The 20,432-nt window shown below is 42.7% G+C and overlaps 2 protein-coding genes across 3 annotated transcripts; both read left to right on the top strand.

Annotated features, from left to right (window-relative positions):
- Positions 1–234: 234 nt before the first annotated feature.
- On the top strand, positions 235–4,914 carry LOC148149899 (interleukin-6-like). The gene is made up of 4 exons (XM_087986833.1): positions 235–1,651; positions 1,751–1,917; positions 3,832–3,978; positions 4,080–4,914. The coding sequence occupies exons 1-4, from the start codon at positions 1,636–1,638 to the stop codon at positions 4,263–4,265; spliced, it is 516 nt and encodes a 171-aa protein (XP_087842959.1). The 5' UTR covers positions 235–1,635; the 3' UTR covers positions 4,266–4,914.
- Positions 4,915–8,121: 3,207 nt separating this feature from the next.
- LOC148149898 (interleukin-6-like) lies at positions 8,122–11,354 on the top strand. 2 transcript variants are annotated; one of them, XM_087986830.1, is made up of 5 exons: positions 8,122–8,171; positions 8,271–8,437; positions 8,658–8,771; positions 10,354–10,500; positions 10,602–11,354. In XM_087986830.1, exons 1-5 carry the CDS (start codon positions 8,156–8,158, stop codon positions 10,785–10,787), a joined length of 630 nt encoding a protein of 209 aa, XP_087842956.1. In that variant the 5' UTR covers positions 8,122–8,155; the 3' UTR covers positions 10,788–11,354. The 2 variants fall into 2 exon arrangements, with proteins under 2 accessions (XP_087842956.1, XP_087842958.1); XM_087986832.1 differs by lacking the exon at positions 8,658–8,771.
- Positions 11,355–20,432: the final 9,078 nt, after the last annotated feature.

Here is a 20,432-nt window from a genome sequence, read left to right as displayed (position 1 = left end):
TCCTCCTGTATTCTTTGACAGTCCCCTATGCTTTCTGCTACTCCATCAATCTTCGTGTCATCTGCAAACTTGCTGATTATACCAACAGTGCCCTCTTTCAGATCATTTATGTATATCACAAACAACAGTGGCCCCATCACTGATTCCCGTGTAACAACATATTTAAGAGACATTTGAATAGGAAAGCAATAGGACCAAACATAGGCAAATGGTAATGGTTCAATGGGCTTGCTTCCATGCTGCCTGACTCAAACCAGGCTGACATCTATACTGCAGTGCCAGGGGGATGTTGCATTGTCTGAAGTGCCAACTTTCAAATGGGATAGTAAATTACAGACCTATTTGCAACTCTTCGAATGAGCATCTGTAAAATACCCCATGTCACTGTTCAACGAATCATAGAGTGTTCTATCTGAAGCTCAGAGGTATTCTTAGCACTTAACAGGCACGAATATTTTATAATTAACCAAGTAAAAATCGGCAAAAATTACAGTTGCATAGTTTCATAGACTACGAAAAAACGATATCAATTTATTCAGGGAATTAGATGTGTCTCCAGGGTAGAAATTGGAGACAGGACATGCAGAAATAGGTTGTCAGCATGCTGACCATGTGACCGAAGGCGAAAGCTATAGAGTTCTCTTAAGAGCGAAGTGGCGAGGAGTGGAAAGAGAGATCTATCTCGGTGTTGGCAGTTGGATGATGGACGTCACAGAGTGGTGGGAGACCAGCAAAAGCTGACATGAAGAATGTGTGGCGGAAGACAGACGGATGGAAAGCTATGACGTTAGAACTCCTGGCAGGATAAGCTACAATCAGTGCAAGTGCAACTAGCATGGCGAAACAGAAAATCTGGTCATAATCGTGGGGCTGTTATGGAATTTTGCTCTGCAAAGGCGGCCACATATCGAACATTGCCAAGCGTGGATTGAATTGGTTGTGGAGCATGCCGGAGCTTGTGAAAAGAATGAAATAAATACAAGCTATTACTCCTAAAAGGGGATTGAATTGATGGGACTAACCTCTTCAGTTTATGTTTTAAAGTTGTTTTTCAATGAAACGGTTACTCTGATTGAGCAGGCCTCACTTTTATCACAGTCTATCCTTTGTGACAGCCTTGTAGGTATCAAGACCGCAGTAAACCTTTAACCGGCTGTTTATTCAGCAGGCTCACTGAGCCCTTTCCTTTATCATCAATCAAAGCCCTTCACGACATCAGGTAATGAGGAACATTCAGCTTTTTCAAGAGATTTTCCTGAAACGCTCCGCTCAGGCGTCCATCACTCTTCAAGCGCATGTTCCGCAATTCTCGAAGTGCGGTTAAACAAGGGAATCGAATTGGTCAATCTGAGGCAAAGTGTGAAGGACAGGAATCCTAATTGTTCAATACAGGTTTACCAGGTCCCCTCCTCCACCAATAAATCTGCCTGAGATTTCACATTGAGGAAGAAATTGACCAGCCCCTGCCACGTGACCACCATGAAGTAAACCCCACAAGGCTGACGTCACCAGGATCTTTTAGAAATGTGGGATTTCCCCAAAAGGTAGGGAATGGTAATAAATAGTGGAGAAGGGCTGGAAAGAGAGCTACACATTTCAGAGCTTTGTGTAAAGTGAGGAGGAGAGCAATTCAACATGAGACCTGTCCAATGTTAGTGATCCTTGCAGCCTGTTATCTCCTGACGTCTCCTTTCAGAGAGAGTTTGGGGGAGTGCTCGTTTCTCATGAGGTTCTGTCTCTTTTCCTGCAGATTCCTGCCAAGTTTTCCTGGTGTTGTTTGCAGGGCTCGCTGCTTTCCCTGTAACGGAGCTCTCAGGAAGGGAGGTGCGTTTGCCTTCAGCAGCTCTGACCTGCTCAACCTGCGTCCCTCTGGCGATGGAAATCCGGAATACAGCGGCTGAGCTCCGGAACATTCAGGTCAGTCAGTGGCTGGAGACAGAGAGCGGGGTCTGCGCTTTGGGAAACGAGTGGTTGCGGAGCAGGGACTGAAACTTGGAGAGCGGTGTCCGGAGCAGGGGGTGGGGGTGTTGGGGGGGAGTTGAGACTCAGGGAGATTGGGAACTCGAAGCTCGAATTCTTCACAAAGGAGCAGGACCTGATTTACACTCATTGTGTGATCTTGTATTACCCTCGTAGGTGTGTGAGTTTTTCTCGCTCTGTGAACAAGACTGGAGCTCGCTGCTGAGCTACGATTTCGACCTGCCCCAAATCCGAGCCCAGGACCGATGCTTGAAGATACATTTCCACAAGGTGAGTGAGAGAGAGAGTGGGAGCGGGAGTGTGGCAGTACGAGCACATCTGCCCTGCAGGCCGAGTCGGTCAGGGGCTCTCTGCAGGGATGTGAAGGAGCTCGGGTCGCTGCACTCTCCCGCCTTGACATCGATTGCATGTGAAAGCTGCCAATCGGGGAGCCAGAGCGAGTTACAATCTCAGATCTCCTCTTCCCAAACACAAGGTCAGGGTCACAGCCCCCTGAATGTCCGGCTGATGTTAGAAATTGGCTGCACCCTCCCCATCCTCCCTTTGTAACCCTGCTCCCACTAAACCAGCGAATCACCTGAGAACTGTCAAAGGTTTGAAGGTTTGCTCGGGCTCAGCTCCTGCTCAGGGCTAATGAAATGCTGCCTCCTGGAGGTGACCAGGCGGTAACAGTGCAGGAGCAGACAGCACAACAGAGCGGTCAGTAAACAGTGAATCGGGGAAATTGTTCACACGGTGTTAACCAAGAGTGGGATAAACTACCAACTCACTAAACACAAGGGAAAGCTTCCTTCAGTGCGCCCCGAGTTTCGAAATCACATGGGACATATTTTCGAATCGTCTTTTGTGTGCAGAAGGGAGTCTTACTCGCCCCAGTGGCATCTGAGAAACACCGCACCCGCTGTACTGTTAGATCCCACGACTCTGTGTTTGAAAATAACAAGTCTCTCTGCCATTCCTGCCGAGCCGGTCTGGCCAGGCTAAGCCACAGGAAATGTTCCTCCTTTCCGGTCTTCATAGTCCGCGCTTCCGAGTACACATACAGTAAGAGTTCATCCCAAACTTACTTCTGAAAACAGAGCAGTTTTAGATTGCACCGTTTTAGATTTAACGACCGACTATCGAAACTGGGCTCTTTCAGACAGCAGATTGGGATTGGAATTGTCTCCGAGCTGACCTTGTTAACGTAAACACTGCTATTGAAACTACCTGTCAGCGAACTGACATTTGGCAATTGTTGGCGAGCAGCTGCTGTTTGCTCCTGGACCCCCTGCAATAGCATCAGATTCGGGTTTATCCCCCTTTTAAGCACTGACAGGACCTGCTTCTAGATTCAAGATGACAGTGACCCTTCAAATATCGGGCCAGTTCTCCACAGCTTCTTGTTTGTAAACACTCCAGCTGGGAGGGAGGAGCAAGTCTTACCATTGGTGCAAATAGCAACGCGCCTCATCGGCCAGCCAGGCCCCTGTGGGAATCCCAGCTCCAATCCTGGTGACTTCCCATTCATTGTAACGGTCACCGAATACTAAATGGGAAAGTGAATGATCTGTCTTGAATAGTTGTACGAATGTCTTATTCATTTTCTCTGTCTCTATATATATCTTAGAAAACAACGGGTAAGGATATGCACCAATAAACTCTATACTAATGAAGGATATTTAACATTAAAACTCAACAAAATGTAACCTTCCCAAGTTGTTTATTTAAGAAGGCAAAATAATACAATGCATATACTTGGATAAACTATTTAAGGTATATTTTTGTATGAGTGATGAATAACCATAATTAGTTTGAGAATATAACGATTAAACGTACAAAACATTCAATATACTGAAACCTTCTCTTCAGCAAACCTGTCTCGAAGCGATTGCCTCTGGTCTTCAGAAATACAAGCCCTTCTTGTTATTGGTGGAAACATCCATCTCCAGTTCGAATGACCGAGTGACATGGATGAGATCCAGTACCCAGCACCTGGCAGATCTGATCATGAACCAGGTCAGTGTCGACAGAGACAGTTACTAAAGCAACCTCTGACAGTACATATTCTCAAAACTGAAATTACACCTCACTAACGATTCTGTTTCCTTTCATTTCAGTTAAAGGCTGAGTTCGGCATCACTAATCTGCATCAGGCTGAACTGGAGGTTCCAATCTCAGACCAGGCATCAAACTCAGACTGGAGCACACAGGTGACAGTGCATGTCATCCTTCGGGACTTCACTAAATTTATTGAGGGAACAGCCCGAGCCATCCGCTTTATGAGAACGCAATCAAGAGTGTGATCTAAAGCAGCAAAGCCCCCACCGTATGAACGTTATAGTTCAATATAGGATACAAAAACACATCCACCAAGTGGATGACTGTTGTTCTGTGAAAGAACTAAATAGGATGTAAAAGTGCATTGCACTTTACCGTTATTTAAATTTGGCGTTTCCTGTCAACTTCGTGTTTAGATTTTATTATAGCAATTTCGAATACATGGTGTGTTAAAGAGGAAATTATTAGTGTTGTAATATTATTGTGAAAACGTTTGGGCTTTGATAATTCACGTGCAATATAATGGCTGAATTTGCATAATGAAATATCATTTATTTGATACAATTGTTACATGTGGAGGAAAACACACTTAAGACTCCATCTTCATGTAAATGTTTCTCAACTTTTACAAATCAAAACGAAGAAACCTCTCTGCCCAAAACAATAACATTTCCCCATTTCATATTATTAATATAATTTATGGATTACTAATGTATTTATATTTCTTATAATATTATTATTTACATTATGAATATATTGTATGAAATGTTCATCCAGTAATTTTTCTGAGAAGATATTTATTACAAATTGACTTCAAAAGATAGTTTAATATTTATGAATTACATTGTATTTATTTATTTTGCTTATTTGTTTCAAATCTTCAGATCATGTATTGTGAACGTCAATAAATGGACAATAAATATTTATTTATTTAAATGACTTTGTTAGAGAATTCTATCCAGTGCCAAACAGCGCAGGTGCAAATATATGAAAATTAGATTTTGGAAAGAATATTTGAACATTAAAAACCAGCAGCCATCTAATAATAGAAATGTAGATTGCAAAAGAAAGAGGTAAGAACAGACATTGGACTGCTGGAAAGCGAGGCTGGAGAAGTATGTCTTGGGAACCAAGAAATGGTGGAGGAAGTGAATCCGGTTCTTTGCATCAGTCTTCACATTGGAAGACACTGGAATCTTTGGGCTGACAAGTAGCAAGTAACATTTCCATTTCACAAATCCCAAGCTATAACCATCACCAACACAAGACAATCTAATCACTGCCCCTTGACATTCAATCATGCTGCCATCAATGAAATCCCCACCACCAACAACATTGACCTGAAACACAACTGGACTCATGCCCAAAACACAATAGCTACTGGTGCAGCTCAGTAGCTAGGAATACTGCAATGAGTAACTCACCGCCTCACTTCCAAAAGCCTATTCATCAGCTACAAGGCACCAATCAGAAGCATGATAGAATATTCCACACTTGCCTGATTGGGTGCAGCACCAGCAACAGTCAAGTAGCTTGAAACCACCTGAGACAAAACAGACCATTTGATTGGCATTACATCCACCAGCAGAGGCCGAGCAGAAGCTGATAGCCAATTTCACTACCCATGGAGATGGCCTCAACCAGGACCTTTGGTTCATGTCACACTGCAGGTGACCCCATTGCACTATACACACAGACAGACACCCACATACACACACACTCCTACAGTCACACACACACTCCTACAGACACACACAATCAGGCAGACCCTCTCTCATATACTCACACATACACACACACCCTCTCACAGAAATTTACCACTTTGCACTCACACTCATACATATATGCACACACTCTCTCACAGACACTCATAACCCCACTCCACTCCATCACCCCACACCACACGCACACACACACACATTCACATATATGTTTGTGGGGTCAATTTGTACTTGCAAAATTACATTTTATTTCACTCAAAAACAGCATGAATCCAGGTAAGAGTCTGTAAATCCATTTTTTAGATTAGAATCAGTCTGACCATTGTGGCATAGACAGCCTCACACGGGGAAGCTAACACCTTCAATACATTATCTGGGCCGACAAATCACCAATTGTTAAAGTTCACTTGAGAATGTAACTTTTTGAAAATGTTTTGCAATATATGTCTGAAAGAACTGAAACCAACATGGCCATTCTAAACAATGAGAGACTTAACAAACAATCCAGGTCTTTTTTCAATATATAATTTCAGTTACATCACATTGTAAACTTTTGCAATAAATTCTGTGTCTTACAATCTGATTCTGCACAACCACCTGATGGAGGAGCAGTGCTCTGCAAGCCAGTGCTTCCAAATAAACCTGTTGGACTATAACTTGGCATTGTCTGATTTTTAACTTTGTACACCCCAGTCCAATACTGCTGTCTTCAAATGTGGGAAAGTGTGAGGTAATGCACTTTGGTAGGAAGTAAAGTGTGCAGAAAAATAGCAACTGCCAACTTAAAACTGAAAAGTGTCAGGTAATACATTTTGGGAGGATTGACAAGGCAAAGAGAATACACAATGTATGGTAGGACCCAAGGAGGTACAGAGGACTAGAGGGACTTTAGTGTGCAGGCCCACAGATCCTTGTGCTGGGTGTCTCTAATTCACTGCCTCCAGGATGATCAACGATGAAAATATCACAATGCTTAAGAAGTATCTACATGATTACTGGAAACACTATACCATACAAGACATACAATGGCTTCTGGATGGAAAATAGGAATAGAGTGATAGGTACTTTAAGATCAGCATGGACATGATGGACCAAAGGCCCTCTTTCTATGCTGCCAAAGTCTGTAAATCCCAGGCTCAATGTCATTTCTTTTCAAGACTTCCCCCAAACATTGAGTGAATAACTTACACCCACAATTAGTGGAATTCTTCCACTTTGTCACAGGAAATGATACAAGAGATATGATGGTATCACTCTCACGGAGAGACACTTTTAGTTATTTGCTTGCAAACAATTACTATTCGAGAAGATGACAAATTAAGGAGAGTGTAGTGTGAGCTTTAGCTGAAAAGTCCTCAATTTAGTAATGCATATAAGTGATTTGGTTATGATTTGCAATGATTCAGTTGTCTCCCACATTCAAATGATGTGCAGATAAGGTGAATTGGACATGCAAAATTGCCCGTAGTGTACAACAATGTGCAGGTTAGATGTGTTAGCCATGTGAAGAGTGAAAGGGCAAAGTGAGGGGGAATGAGTCTTGGTGGGATGCTGTTTGGAGGGTTAGTGTGAGTTTGTTGGGCTGAATGGCCTGTTTCCACACTGTAGGGGATCTATCATTCTCTGAACTGATGCCGAGACATGTAGAATAAGCATCGTATATGAACACTAAAAAGAGAAATTCAATGATAGTTATGAAGAAAATATTGGAAGACCTGTTAACGAAGATTGAAGTGAATGGTGTGACATTGGAACAATAAGCTTGTGTATTTAGAATAAATGTTGGAGGATATCATACAAACGTTAGAAGGAAAGAGACAGCCAGAAACGTTCTGAGAAGATGAATGTATTCCCAACCATGTAACTCAAGCTTGTCACAAGGAATAAGGTCTTAACAGGCGACAGTATATCCAACTTACTGTGTTTCTCTAAACTCTGGATATTACATAAATATCTCTGAAAGAAAATAGAAACCTTTGAACTGTGAATGATTTCGTACACAGATAATAAGACTAATGAGGAGCTACTCAAAATTGCAACAGCAAAAAGATCTCAAAAAGTAACAATCAGAAATAAGAGCGAAGCGGAGAGCAGGGAGAGGAGTATTTCGAGATGTCGGTAGCTGGATGATGTACGTCACAGGGTGGCTGCACAGGAGCTGAGCGGACATGAGGATGTGTGGTGTAAGACAAACGGGGGTGACACACTATGACAGTGGAACCTCTGGCAGGATAAACTACACTCAGCACAGTGCAACCCCATGAAGTAACAGTCAAAGGACACGTCACCAGGATCTTTTAGAAATGTGGGATTTCCCCAAAAGGTAGGGAATGGTAATAAATAGTGGACAAGAGCTGGAAAGAGAGCTACACATTTCAGAGCTTTGTGTAAAGTGAGGAGGAGAGCAATTCAACATGAGACCTGTCCAATGTTAGTGATCCTTGTAGCCTGTTATCTCCTGACGTCTCCTTTCAGAGAGAGTTTGGGGGAGTGCTCGTTTCTCATGAGGTTCTGTCTCTTTTCCTGCAGATTCCTGCCAAGTTTTCCTGGTGTTGTTTGCAGGGCTCGCTGCTTTCCCTGTAACGGAGCTCTCAGGAAGGGAGGTGCGTTTGCCTTCAGCAGCTCTGACCTGCTCAACCTGCGTCCCTCTGGCGATGGAAATCCGGAATACAGCGGCTGAGCTCCGGAACATTCAGGTCAGTCAGTGGCTGGAGACAGAGAGCGGGGTCTGCGCTTTGGGAAACGAGTGGTTGCGGAGCAGGGACTGAAACTTGGAGACTCGGTGTCCGGAGCAGGGGGTGGGGGTGTTGGGGGGGAGTTGAGACTCAGGGAGATTGGGAACTCGAAGCTCGAATTCTTCACAAAGGAGCAGGACCTGGTTTACACTCATTGTGTGATCTTGTATTACCCTCGTAGGTGTGTGAGTTTTTCTCGCTCTGTGAACAAGACTGGAGCTCGCTGCTGAGCTACGATTTCGACCTGCCCCAAATCCGAGCCCAGGACCGCTGCTTAAAGATAAATTTCCACAAGGTGAGTGAGGGAGAGAGTGGGAGCGGGAGTGTGGCAGTACGAGCACATCTGCCCTGCAGGCCGAGTCGGTCAGGGGCTCTCTGCAGGGATGTGAAGGAGCTCGGGTCGCTGCACTCTCCCGCCTTGACATCGATTGCATGTGAAAGCTGCCAATCGGGGAGCCAGAGCGAGTTACAATCTCAGATCTCCTCTTCCCAAACACAAGGTCAGGGTCACAGCCCCCTGAATGTCCGGCTGATGTTAGAAATTGGCTGCACCCTCCCCATCCTCCCTTTGTAACCCTGCTCCCACTAAACCAGCGAATCACCTGAGAACTGTCAAAGGTTTGAAGGTTTGCTCGGGCTCAGCTCCTGCTCAGGGCTAATGAAATGCTGCCTCCTGGAGGTGACCAGGCGGTAACAGTGCAGGAGCAGACAGCACAACAGAGCGGTCAGTAAACAGTGAATCGGGGAAATTGTTCACACGGTGTTAACCAAGAGTGGGATAAACTACCAACTCACTAAACACAAGGGAAAGCTTCCTTCAGTGCGCCCCGAGTTTCGAAATCACATGGGACATATTTTCGAATCGTCTTTTGTGTGCAGAAGGGAGTCTTACTCGCCCCAGTGGCATCTGAGAAACACCGCACCCGCTGTACTGTTAGATCCCACGACTCTGTGTTTGAAAATAACAAGTCTCTCTGCCATTCCTGCCGAGCCGGTCTGGCCAGGCTAAGCCACAGGAAATGTTCCTCCTTTCTGGTCTTCATAGTCCGCGCTTCCGAGTACACATACAGTAAGAGTTCATCCCAAACTTACTTCTGAAAACAGAGCAGTTTTAGATTGCACCGTTTTAGACTTAACGACCGACTATCGAAACTGGGCTCTTTCAGACAGCAGATTGGGATTGGAATTGTCTCCGAGCTGACCTTGTTAACGTAAACACTGCTATTGAAACTACCTGTCAGCGAACTGACATTTGGCAATTGTTGGTGAGCAGCTGCTGTTTGCCACTGGACCCCCTGCAATAGCATCAGATTCGGGTTTATCCCCCTTTTAAGCACTGACAGGACCTGCTTCTAGATTCAAGATGACAGTGACCCTTCAAATATCGGGCCAGTTCTCCACAGCTTCTTGTTTGTAAACACTCCAGCTGGGAGGGAGGGGCAAGTCTTACCAATTGGTGCAAATAACAACGCGCCTCATCGACCAGCCAGGCCCCTGTGGGAATCCCAGCCCCACTCCTGGTGACTTCTCATTCATTGTAACGGTCACTGAATACTAAATGGGAAAGTGAATGATCTGTCTTGTATAGTTGTACGAATGTCTTATTCATTTTCTCTGTCTCTATATATATTTTAGAAAACAACGGGTAAGGATATGCACCAATAAACTCTATACTAATGAAGGATATCTAACATTAAAACTCAACAAAATGTAACCTTCCCAAGTTGTTTATTTAAGAAGGCAAAATAATACAATGCATATACTTGGATAAACTATTTCAGGTATATTTTTGTATGAGTGATGAATAACGATAATTACTTTGAGAATATAACGATTAAACGTACAAAACATTCAATATACTGAAACCTTCTCTTCAGCAAACCTGTCTCGAAGCGATTGCCTCTGGTCTTCAGAAATACAAGCCCTTCTTGTTATTGGTGGAAACATCCATCTCCAGTTCGAATGACCGAGTGACATGGATGAGATCCAGTACCCAGCACCTGGCTGATCTGATCATGAACCAGGTCAGTGTCGACAGAGACAGTTACTAAAGCAACCTCTGACAGTACATATTCTCAAAACTGAAATTACACCTCACTAACGATTCTGTTTCCTTTCATTTCAGTTAAAGGCTGAGTTCGGCATCACTAATCTGCATCAGGCTGAACTGGAGGTTCCAATCTCAGACCAGGCGTCAAACTCAGACTGGAGCACACAGGTGACAGTGCATGTCATCCTTCGGGACTTCACTAAATTTATTGAGGGAACAGCCCGAGCCATCCGCTTTATGAGAACGCAATCAAGAGTGTGATCTAAAGCAGCAAAGCCCCCACCGTATGAACGTTATAGTTCAATATAGGATACAAAAACACATCCACCAAGTGGATGACTGTTGTTCTGTGACAGAACTAAATAGGATGTAAAAGTGCATTGCACTTTACCGTTATTTAAATTTGGCGTTTCCTGTCAACTTCGTGTTTAGATTTTATTATAGCAATTTCGAATACATGGTGTGTTAAAGAGGAAATTATTAGTTTTGTAATATTATTGTGAAAACGTTTGGGCTTTGATACTTCACGTGCAATATAATGACTGAATTTGCATAATGAAATATCATTTATTTGATACAATTGTTACATGTGGAGGAAAACACACTTAAGGCTCCATCTTCATGAAAATGTTTCACAACTTTTACAAATCAAAACGAAGAAACCTCTCTGCCCAAAACATTAACATTTCCCCTTTTCATATTATTAATATAATTTATGGATTACAAATATATTTATGTTTCTTATAATATTATTATGTATATTATGAATATATTGTATGAAATGTTCATCCAATAATATTTCTGAGAAGATATTTATTACACATTGACTTCAAAAGATAGTTTAATATTTATGAATTACATTGTATTTATTTATTTTGCTTATTTGTTTCAAATCTTCAGATCATGTATTGTCTTGGTCAATAAATGGACAATAAATATTTATTTATTTAAATTACTTTGTTAGAGAATTCTATCCAGTGCCAAACAGCGCAGGTGCAAATATATGAAAATTAGATTTTGGAAAGAATATTTGAACATTAAAAACCAGCAGCCATCTAATAATAGAAATGTAGATTGCAAAAGAAAGAGGTAAGAACAGATATTGGACTGCTGGAAAGCGAGCTGGAGAAGTATGACTTGGGAACCAAGAAATGGTGGAGGAAGTGAATCCGGTTCTTTGCATCAGTCTTCACATTGGAAGACACTGGAATCTTTGGGCTGACAAGCAGCAAGTAACATTTCCATTTCACAAATCCCAAGCTATAACCATCACCAACACAAGACAATCTAATCACTGCCCCTTGACATTCAATCATGCTGCCATCAATGAAATCCCCACCACCAACAACATTACTCAACAGGACTCATGCCCAAAACACAATAGCTACTGGTGCAGCTCAGTAGCTAGGAATACTGCAATGAGTAACTCACCGCCTCACTTCCCAAAGCCTGTTCATCAGCTTCAAGGCACCAATCAGAAGCATGATAGAATATTCCACACTTGCCTGATTGGGTGCAGCACCAGCAACAGTCAAATAGCTTGAAACCACCCAAGACAAAACAGACCATTTGATTGGCATTACATCCACAAGCAGAGGCCGAGCAGAAGCTGATAGCCAATTTCACTACCCATGGAGATGGCCTCAACCAGGACCTTTGGTTCATGTCACACTGCAGGTGACCCCATTGCACTATACACACAGACAGACATCCACATACACACACACTCCTACAGTCACACACACACTCCTACAGACACACACAATCAGGCAGACCCTCTCTCATATACTCACACATACACACACACCCTCTCACAGAAATTTACCACTTTGCACTCACACTCATACATATATGCACACACTCTCTCACAGACACTCATAATCCCACTCCACTCCATCACCCCACACCACACGCACACACACACATTTTCACATATATGTTTGTGGGGTCAATTTGTACTTGCAAAATTACATTTTATTTCACTCAAAAACAGCATGAATCCAGGTAAGAGTCTGTAAATCCATTTTTTAGATTAGAATCAGTCTGACCATTGTGGCATAGACAGCCTCACACGGGGAAGCTAACACCTTCAATACATTATCTGGGCCGACAAATCACCAATTGTTAAAGTTCACTTGAGAATGCAACTTTTTAAAGAAGTTTTGCAATATATGTCTGAAAGAACTGAAACCAACATGGCCATTCTAAACAATGAGAGACTTAACAAACAATCCAGGTCTTTTTTCAATATATAATTTCAGTTACATCACATTGTAAACTTTTGCAATAAATTCTGTGTCTTACAATCTGATTCTGCACAACCACCTGATGGAGGAGCAGTGCTCTGCAAGCCAGTGCTTCCAAATAAACCTGTTGGACTATAACTTGGCATTGTCTGATTTTTAACTTTGTACACCCCAGTCCAAATGCTGTCTTCAAATGTGGGAAAGTGTGAGGTAATGCACTTTGGTAGGAAGAAAAGTGTGCAGAAAAATAGCAACTGCCAACTTAAAACTGAAAAGTGTCAGGTAATACATTTTGGGAGGATTGACAAGGCAAAGAGAATACACAATGTATGGTAGGACCCAAGGAGGTACAGAGGACTAGAGGGACCTCAGTGTGCAGGCCCACAGATCCTTGTGCTGGGTGTCTCTAATTCACTGCCTCCAGGATGATCAACGATGAAAATATCACAATACGTAAGAAGTATCTACATGATTACTGGAAGCACTACACCATACAAGGCAGACAATGGCTTCTTGATGGAAAATAGGAATAGAGTGTGAGGTGCTTTAAGATCAGCATGAACATGATGGGCCAAAGGCCCTCTTTCTATACTGCCAAAGTCTGTAAATCCCAGGCTCAATGTCATTTCTTTTCAAGACTTCCCCAAACATTGAGTGAATAACTTACACCCACAATTAGTGGAATTCTTCCACTTTGTCAAAGGAAATGATACAAGAGATATGATGGTATCACTCTCACGGAGAGACACTTTTATTTATTTGCTTGCAAACAATTATTATTCGAGAAGATGACAAATTAAGGAGAGTGTAGTGTGAGCTTTAGCTGAAAAGTCCACAATTTTGTCATGCATATAAATGATTTGGATATGATTTGCAATGATTCAGTTATCTCCCACATTCAAATGATGAGCAGATAAGGTGAATTGGACATGCAAAATTGCCCGTAGTGTACAACAATGTGCAGATTAGATGTGTTAGCCATGTGAAGAGTGAAAGGGCAAAGTGAGGGGGAATGAGTCTTGATGGGATGCTGTTTGGAGAGTTAGTGTGAGTTTGTTGGGCTGAATGGCCTGTTTCCACACTGTAGGGGATCTATCATTCTCTGAACTGACGCCTAGACATGTAGAAAAAGCATCGTAAATGAACACTAAAAAGAGAAATTCAATGATAGTTATGAAGAAAATATTGGAAGACCTGTTAACGAAGATTGAAGTGAATGGTGTGACATTGGAACAATAAGCTTGTGTATTTAGAATAAATGTTGGAGGATATCATACAAACGTTAGAAGGAAAGAGACAGCCAGAAACGTTCTGAGAAGATGAATGTATTCCCAACCATGTAACTCAAGCTTGTCACAAGGAATAAGGTCTTAACAGGCGACAGTATATCCAACTTACTGTGTTTCTCTCAACTCGGATGGTACCAAAATATCTCTGAAAGAAAACAGAAACCTTTGAACTGTGAATGATTCCGCACACAGATAATAAGACAAATGAGGAGCGGGAGTGTGGCAGTACGAGCACATCTGCCCTGCAGGCCGAGTCGGTCAGGGGCTCTCTGCAGGGATGTGAAGGAGCTCGGGTCGCTGCACTCTCCCATCCTTGCCATCGATTGCATGTGAAAGCTGCCAATCGGGGAGCCAGAGCGAGTTACAATCTCAGATCTCCTCTTCCCAAACGCAAGGTCAGGGTCACAGCCCCCTGAATGTCCGGCTGATGTTAGAAATTGGCTGCACCCTCCCCATCCTCCCTTTGTAACCCTGCTCCCACTAAACCAGCGAATCACCTGAGAACTGTCAAAGGTTTGAAGGTTTGCTCGGGCTCAGCTCCTGCTCAGGGCTAATGAAATGCTGCCTCCTGGAGGTGACCAGGCGGTAACAGTGCAGGAGCAGACAGCACAACAGAGCGGTCAGTAAACAGTGAATCGGGGAAATTGTTCACACGGTGTTAACCAAGAGTGGGATAAACTACCAACTCACTAAACACAAGGGAAAGCTTCCTTCAGTGCGCCCCGAGTTTCGAAATCACATGGGACATATTTTCGTATCGTCTTTTGTGTGCAGAAGGGAGTCTTACTCGCCCCAGTGGCATCTGAGAAACACCGCACCCGCTGTACTGTCAGATCCCACGACTCTGTGTTTGAAAATAACAAGTCTCTCTGCCATTCCTGCCGAGCCGGTCTGGCCAGGCTAAGCCACAGGAAATGTTCCTCCTTTCTGGTCTTCATAGTCCGCGCTTCCGAGTACACATACAGTAAGAGTTCATCCCAAACTTACTTCTGAAAGCAGAGCAATTTTAGATTGCACCGTTTTAGACAGAACGACCGACTATCGAAACTGGGCTCTTTCAGACAGCAGATTGGGATTGGAATTGTCTCCGAGCTGACCTTGTTAACATAAACACTGCTATTGAAACTACCTGTCAGCGAACTGACATTTGGCAATTGTTGGTGAGCAGCTGCTGTTTGCTCCTGGACCCCCTGCAATAGCATCAGATTCGGGTTTATCCCCCTTTTAAAGACTGACAGGACCTGCTTCTAGATTCAAGATAACAGTGACACTTCAAATATCGGGCCAATTCTCCACAGCTTCTTGTTTGTAAACACTCCAGCTGGGAGGGAGGAGCAAGTCTTACCAATTGGTGCAAATAACAACGCGCCTCACCGACCAGCCAGGCCCCTGTGGGAATCCCAGCTCCACTCCTGGTGACTTCTCATTCATTGTAACGGTCACTGAATACTAAATGGGAAAGTGAATGATCTGTCTTGAATAGTTTTAACACTATTGATTTACTCCATATTACGTCTCAGAAAGCAACGGGCGAGGGTTGCTTTCTGAGCAACGGGCACCACTAAACTCTATGCTGATGAAGCATATTTAATAACATAACTCAACAAAATGTAACTGTCTCAAGTTATTTGATAATATAATGCACATATTTGGACATATTATTTAAGATAAATGAATCATAACCATAACTAGTTAGAGAATATGATGATTAAACATACAAAGCATTCAATATACCGAAGCCTGCTCATCAGTAAACCTCTCTTGAAGCAATTGCCTTGGATTTCAGAAATACAAACCCTTCTTGGTATTGGTGGAAACATCAATCTCCAGTTCGAATGACCGAGTGACATGGATGAGATCCAGTACCCAGCACCTGGCCCATCTGATCATGAACCAGTCAGTGTCGACAGAGACAGTTACTAAAGCAACCTCTGACAGTCAGTAGATATTCTTAAAACTAAATATCCATCTCCCTCACTATTCTGTTTCCTTTTATTTCAGTTAAAGGCTGAGTTCGGCATCACTAATCTGCATCAGGCTGAACTGGAGGTTCCAATCTCAGACCAGGCGTCAAACTCAGACTGGAGCACACAGGTGACAGTGCATGTCATCCTTTGGGACTTCACTAAATTTATTGAGGGAACAGCCCGAGCCATCCGCTTTATGAGAACGCAATCAAGAGTGTGGTATAAAGAAGCAAAACCCCTACCGTATGAACGTTATATTCAACATAGGATACAAACAAAACCAAGTGGATGACTGTTGTTCTGTAAAAGGGTGGGAAAGACTAGCCAGGGCACTATAGACCAGTGAGCCTGACCTCGGTGGTGGGCAAGTTGTTGGAGGGAATCCTGAGGGACAGGATGTACATGTATTTGGAAAGGCAAGGACTGATTAGGGATAGTCAACATGACTTCATGCATGGGAAATCATGTCTCACAAACTTGATTGAGTTTTTTGAAGAAGTAACAAAGAAGATGTGATCTATATGGACTTCAGTAAGGCGTTCGACAAGGTTCCCCATGGGAGACTGATTCGATCTCATGGAATACAGGAAGAACTAGCCATTTCGATACAGAACTGGCTCAAATGTAGAAGACTGAGGGTGGTGGTGGAGGGTTGTTTTTCAGACTGGAGGCCTGTGACCAGTGGAGTGCCACAAGGATCGGTGCTGGGCCCTCTATTTTTTGTCATTTACATAAATGATTTGGATGCGAGCATAAGAGATACAGTCAGTCAGTTTGCAGATGACACCAAAATTGGAGGTGTAGTGGACAGTGAAGAGGGTTACCTCAGATTACAACAGGGTCTGGACCAGATGGGCCAATGGGCAGAGAAGTGGCAGATGAAGTTTAATTCAGATAAATGCGAGGTACTGCATTTTTGGAAAGCAAATTGTAGCATGACTTATACACTTAATGGTAAGGTCCTAGGGAGTGTTGCTGAACAAAGAGACCTTGCAGTGCAGGTTTATAGCTCCTTGAAAGTGGAGTCGCAGGTAGATAGGATAGTGAAGAAGGTGTTTGGTATGCTTTCCTTTATTGGTCAGAGTTTTGAGTACTAGAGTCGGGAGGTCACATTGCGGCTGTACAGGACATTGGTTAGGCGTGCAATTCTGGTCTCCTTCCTATCGGAAAGATGTTGTGAAACCTGAAGAGGTTTAGAAAAGATTTACAAGGATGTTGCCAGGATTGGAGGATCTGAGCTACAGGGAGAGGTTGAACAGGCTGGGGCTGTTTTCCCTGAAGCGTTGGAGGCTGAGGGGAGAACTTATAGAGGTTTACAAAATTATGAGGGGCATGGATGTGATAAATAGACAAAGTATTTTCCCTGGGGTCGGGGAGTGCAGAACCAGAGGGCATAGGTTTCGGGTGAGAGGGGAAAGATATAAAAGAGACCTAAGGGGCCACTTTTTCACGCAGAGGGTGGTACGTGTATGGAATGAGCTGCCGGAGGAAGAGGTGGAGGCTGGTACAATTGCAACATTTAAGAGGTATTTGGATGGGTATATAAATAGGAAGGGTTTGGAGGGAAAGGGGCCGGTGCTGGCAGGTGGGACTAGTTTGGGTTGGGATATCTGGTCGGCATGGACAGGTTGGACCGAAGGGTCTGTTTTCATGCTGTACATCTCTATGACTCTATGACTCGAACTGACTGGGCCACGAAAGTGCACTTCACATTACCGTAATTTAAAATTGGCGTTTCTTGTTTACTTCGTTTTTAGATTTTGTTATACCATGTTTGATTACATTGTTTATTAAAATGGTAATTATCAGCTTTGTAATATTATTGTGAAACCTTTTGGGCTTTGATACTTAACATGCAATATAAAGACTCAATTTGCATAATAAAATATCATTTATTTGATAAAATTGTTACATGTGTGAGCAAATCACACTTAAGGCTCCATCTTCATTAAAATGTTTCTCAACTTTTACAAATCAAGTGACGAAACCTCTCTGCCCAAAACAATAAAATTTCCCCTTGTCACATTCTTAGTGTAACTTATGGATTATTAATATATTTATGTTTCTTATAATATTATTATTTATATTAGGAATGTATTGTATGAAATATTCATCCACTAATATTTCTGAGAACATATTCATTAAATGTTAACTTCAAAAGATAATATTTATGAACTATATTGTATTTACCGACTTTGCTTACTTGTTTCAAAACTTCAGTATTGTAAATGTCAATAAATGAACAATAAATATGTATTTATTAAAAGGACTGTTAGAGAATTGTATCCAGTGCCAAACTGGATATATGTGTAAATATATAAAAATTGGCATTTGTTAAAAACATTAGAAGATTAAAAACCAGCACATGAGAACAAAGCAATACAAAACCAGATACAAGGTGAAATACAAGTGTAAGCTAGCTGGTAATAGAAAAGAAGATTGCAAGTGTTTTTCATGTTATGTAAAAAGGTAAGAAAGAGGTAAGAGCAGACATTGGACTGCTGGAAAACAAGGCTGGAGAGGTACGAATGGGGATCAAAGAAATGGAGGAGGAACTGAATAGGTATTTTTGCATCAGTCTTCATGATAGAAGACATTGGAATCTTTTGGCTGACAAGGGGCAAGTAACATTCAATCCCGCTACCATCACTGAAATCCCCACTATTAGCAAAATGGGAATCAACATTGACCTGAAACTCATCTGGACTCACGACATAAAATCAGTAGCTACTGGAGCAGGTCAGAGGCTAGGAACACTGCAATGAGTAACTCACCTCCCCACTTCCCGAAGTCTGTTCATCAGCCTCAAGGCACAAATCAGGAGATCATAGAGTACTCTACACTTGCCTGATTGGGTGCAGCTCCAACAACAGTCAAGAAGCTTGAAACCATCCAAGACAAAGCAGCCTGCTTGATTGGCATTACATCCACAAGTATCCACTCCCTTCATCACCAATGCTCAGTAACAGCAATCTCTACCATACACTGCAGAAATTCAACAGAGATCATCAAACTGCATCTTCTAAACACACAACCACTTCCACCTAGACGGACAAGGGCAGCAGATACATGTGAACACCACCAGCTTCACCTTCCCCTCCAAACTACTCACCATCCTGACTTGGAAATATATCACCATTCTTTCACTGTCACTGCATTCACATCCTGGAATACTCTCCCTAAGACATTGTGTGTCAACTGACAGCAGGTGGATTGCAGTGGTTCAAGAAGGCAGTTCAACACCAAATTCTCAAGATCATCGAGGGTCAGGGAATAAATACTGGCCAGCACAGCGATGTCCACATCCCACTAATGATTTGAAATAAACTGGACTTGAACAGTATCAAGAGCCAAAGGTGACAGTAGTGGCTGTTACTACAGAGAAGAAACTGGGAAAGCTATGATTTCTGATCAACCAGACTGGATGGACAACCTTGGGTTCTGAATGAGTTAGTTGAGGAGATTGTAGAGGCATTGATAGTAATCTCTGAGGAACCACTTGAGTCAGGGAGGATCCCAAAACACTGGAAAATGGCTAATGTAACAGCTCTGTTGAAGAAGGAAGGGAGGTACAAGAAGGAAACCTTCACTGATTACTCTGACCTAGGCCATTGGTACAATTTTTGAGTCCATTATTAGGGATTAGATTGCAGAGTTCTTGGAAATGCATGTAAAATAGAGTTGAGTCAATCCAGCTTTCATGAAGGGGAGGTTATGCATGACAAATTTGGTAGAATTCTTTAAGAAGATAATGAGCAAGTTGGATAAAGGAGAAATGGTGGATTCAACCTATTTGGATTTCCAGAAGGCATTTGACAAGCTGCCGGACTCAAAGCTGTCAAATAAGATAAGGACCCAAGGTGTTAGGGCCAATGTACTGGCATAGAAATAGGATTACCTGACTGGCATTAGACAGTCAATAGGCATAAAGGGATTTCTTCACAGGATGGCAGCTGAGGAATGGGGACTTCTATTGGGCTCACTGTTCGGAGAACTGTTCATATTATATATCAGCAATCTGAATAATGGAACAAAGAGAATAGTTGCCAAGTTTGCAGATGACACAAATATAAGTGGAAGGACAGGTAGTGTTGAAGTAGCAGGGAGGCCACAGAAGGGCTTGGACACGAGGAGAATGGGGAAAGAAGTAGAAGAGGCAATACAATGTGGGAAAGTGTGAGGTCATGCACTTTGGTAGGAAGAAATATGGACATAAAAATAACAACAGGAATTTAATGCTGAAAAGTGTCAGCTGATGCATTTTGAGAGGATTGACAAGGCAAAGAGAGTAAAAACAATGACTGCAGATTCTGAGTACACAATCCATGGTAGGACTCTAGGAAGTACAGAGGACTAGAGGGATCTTAGTGTGCAGGCCCACAGATCCTTGTGTTAGGTGTCTCT

This window comes from Chiloscyllium plagiosum, unplaced genomic scaffold (genome assembly GCF_037043375.1).
Source record: "Chiloscyllium plagiosum isolate Xiang-an unplaced genomic scaffold, Cpla_swu_hap1 HiC_scaffold_5, whole genome shotgun sequence".
NCBI classification, from domain to species: domain Eukaryota; kingdom Metazoa; phylum Chordata; class Chondrichthyes; order Orectolobiformes; family Hemiscylliidae; genus Chiloscyllium; species Chiloscyllium plagiosum.
This window is presented reverse-complemented; position numbering and strand designations above follow the sequence as displayed.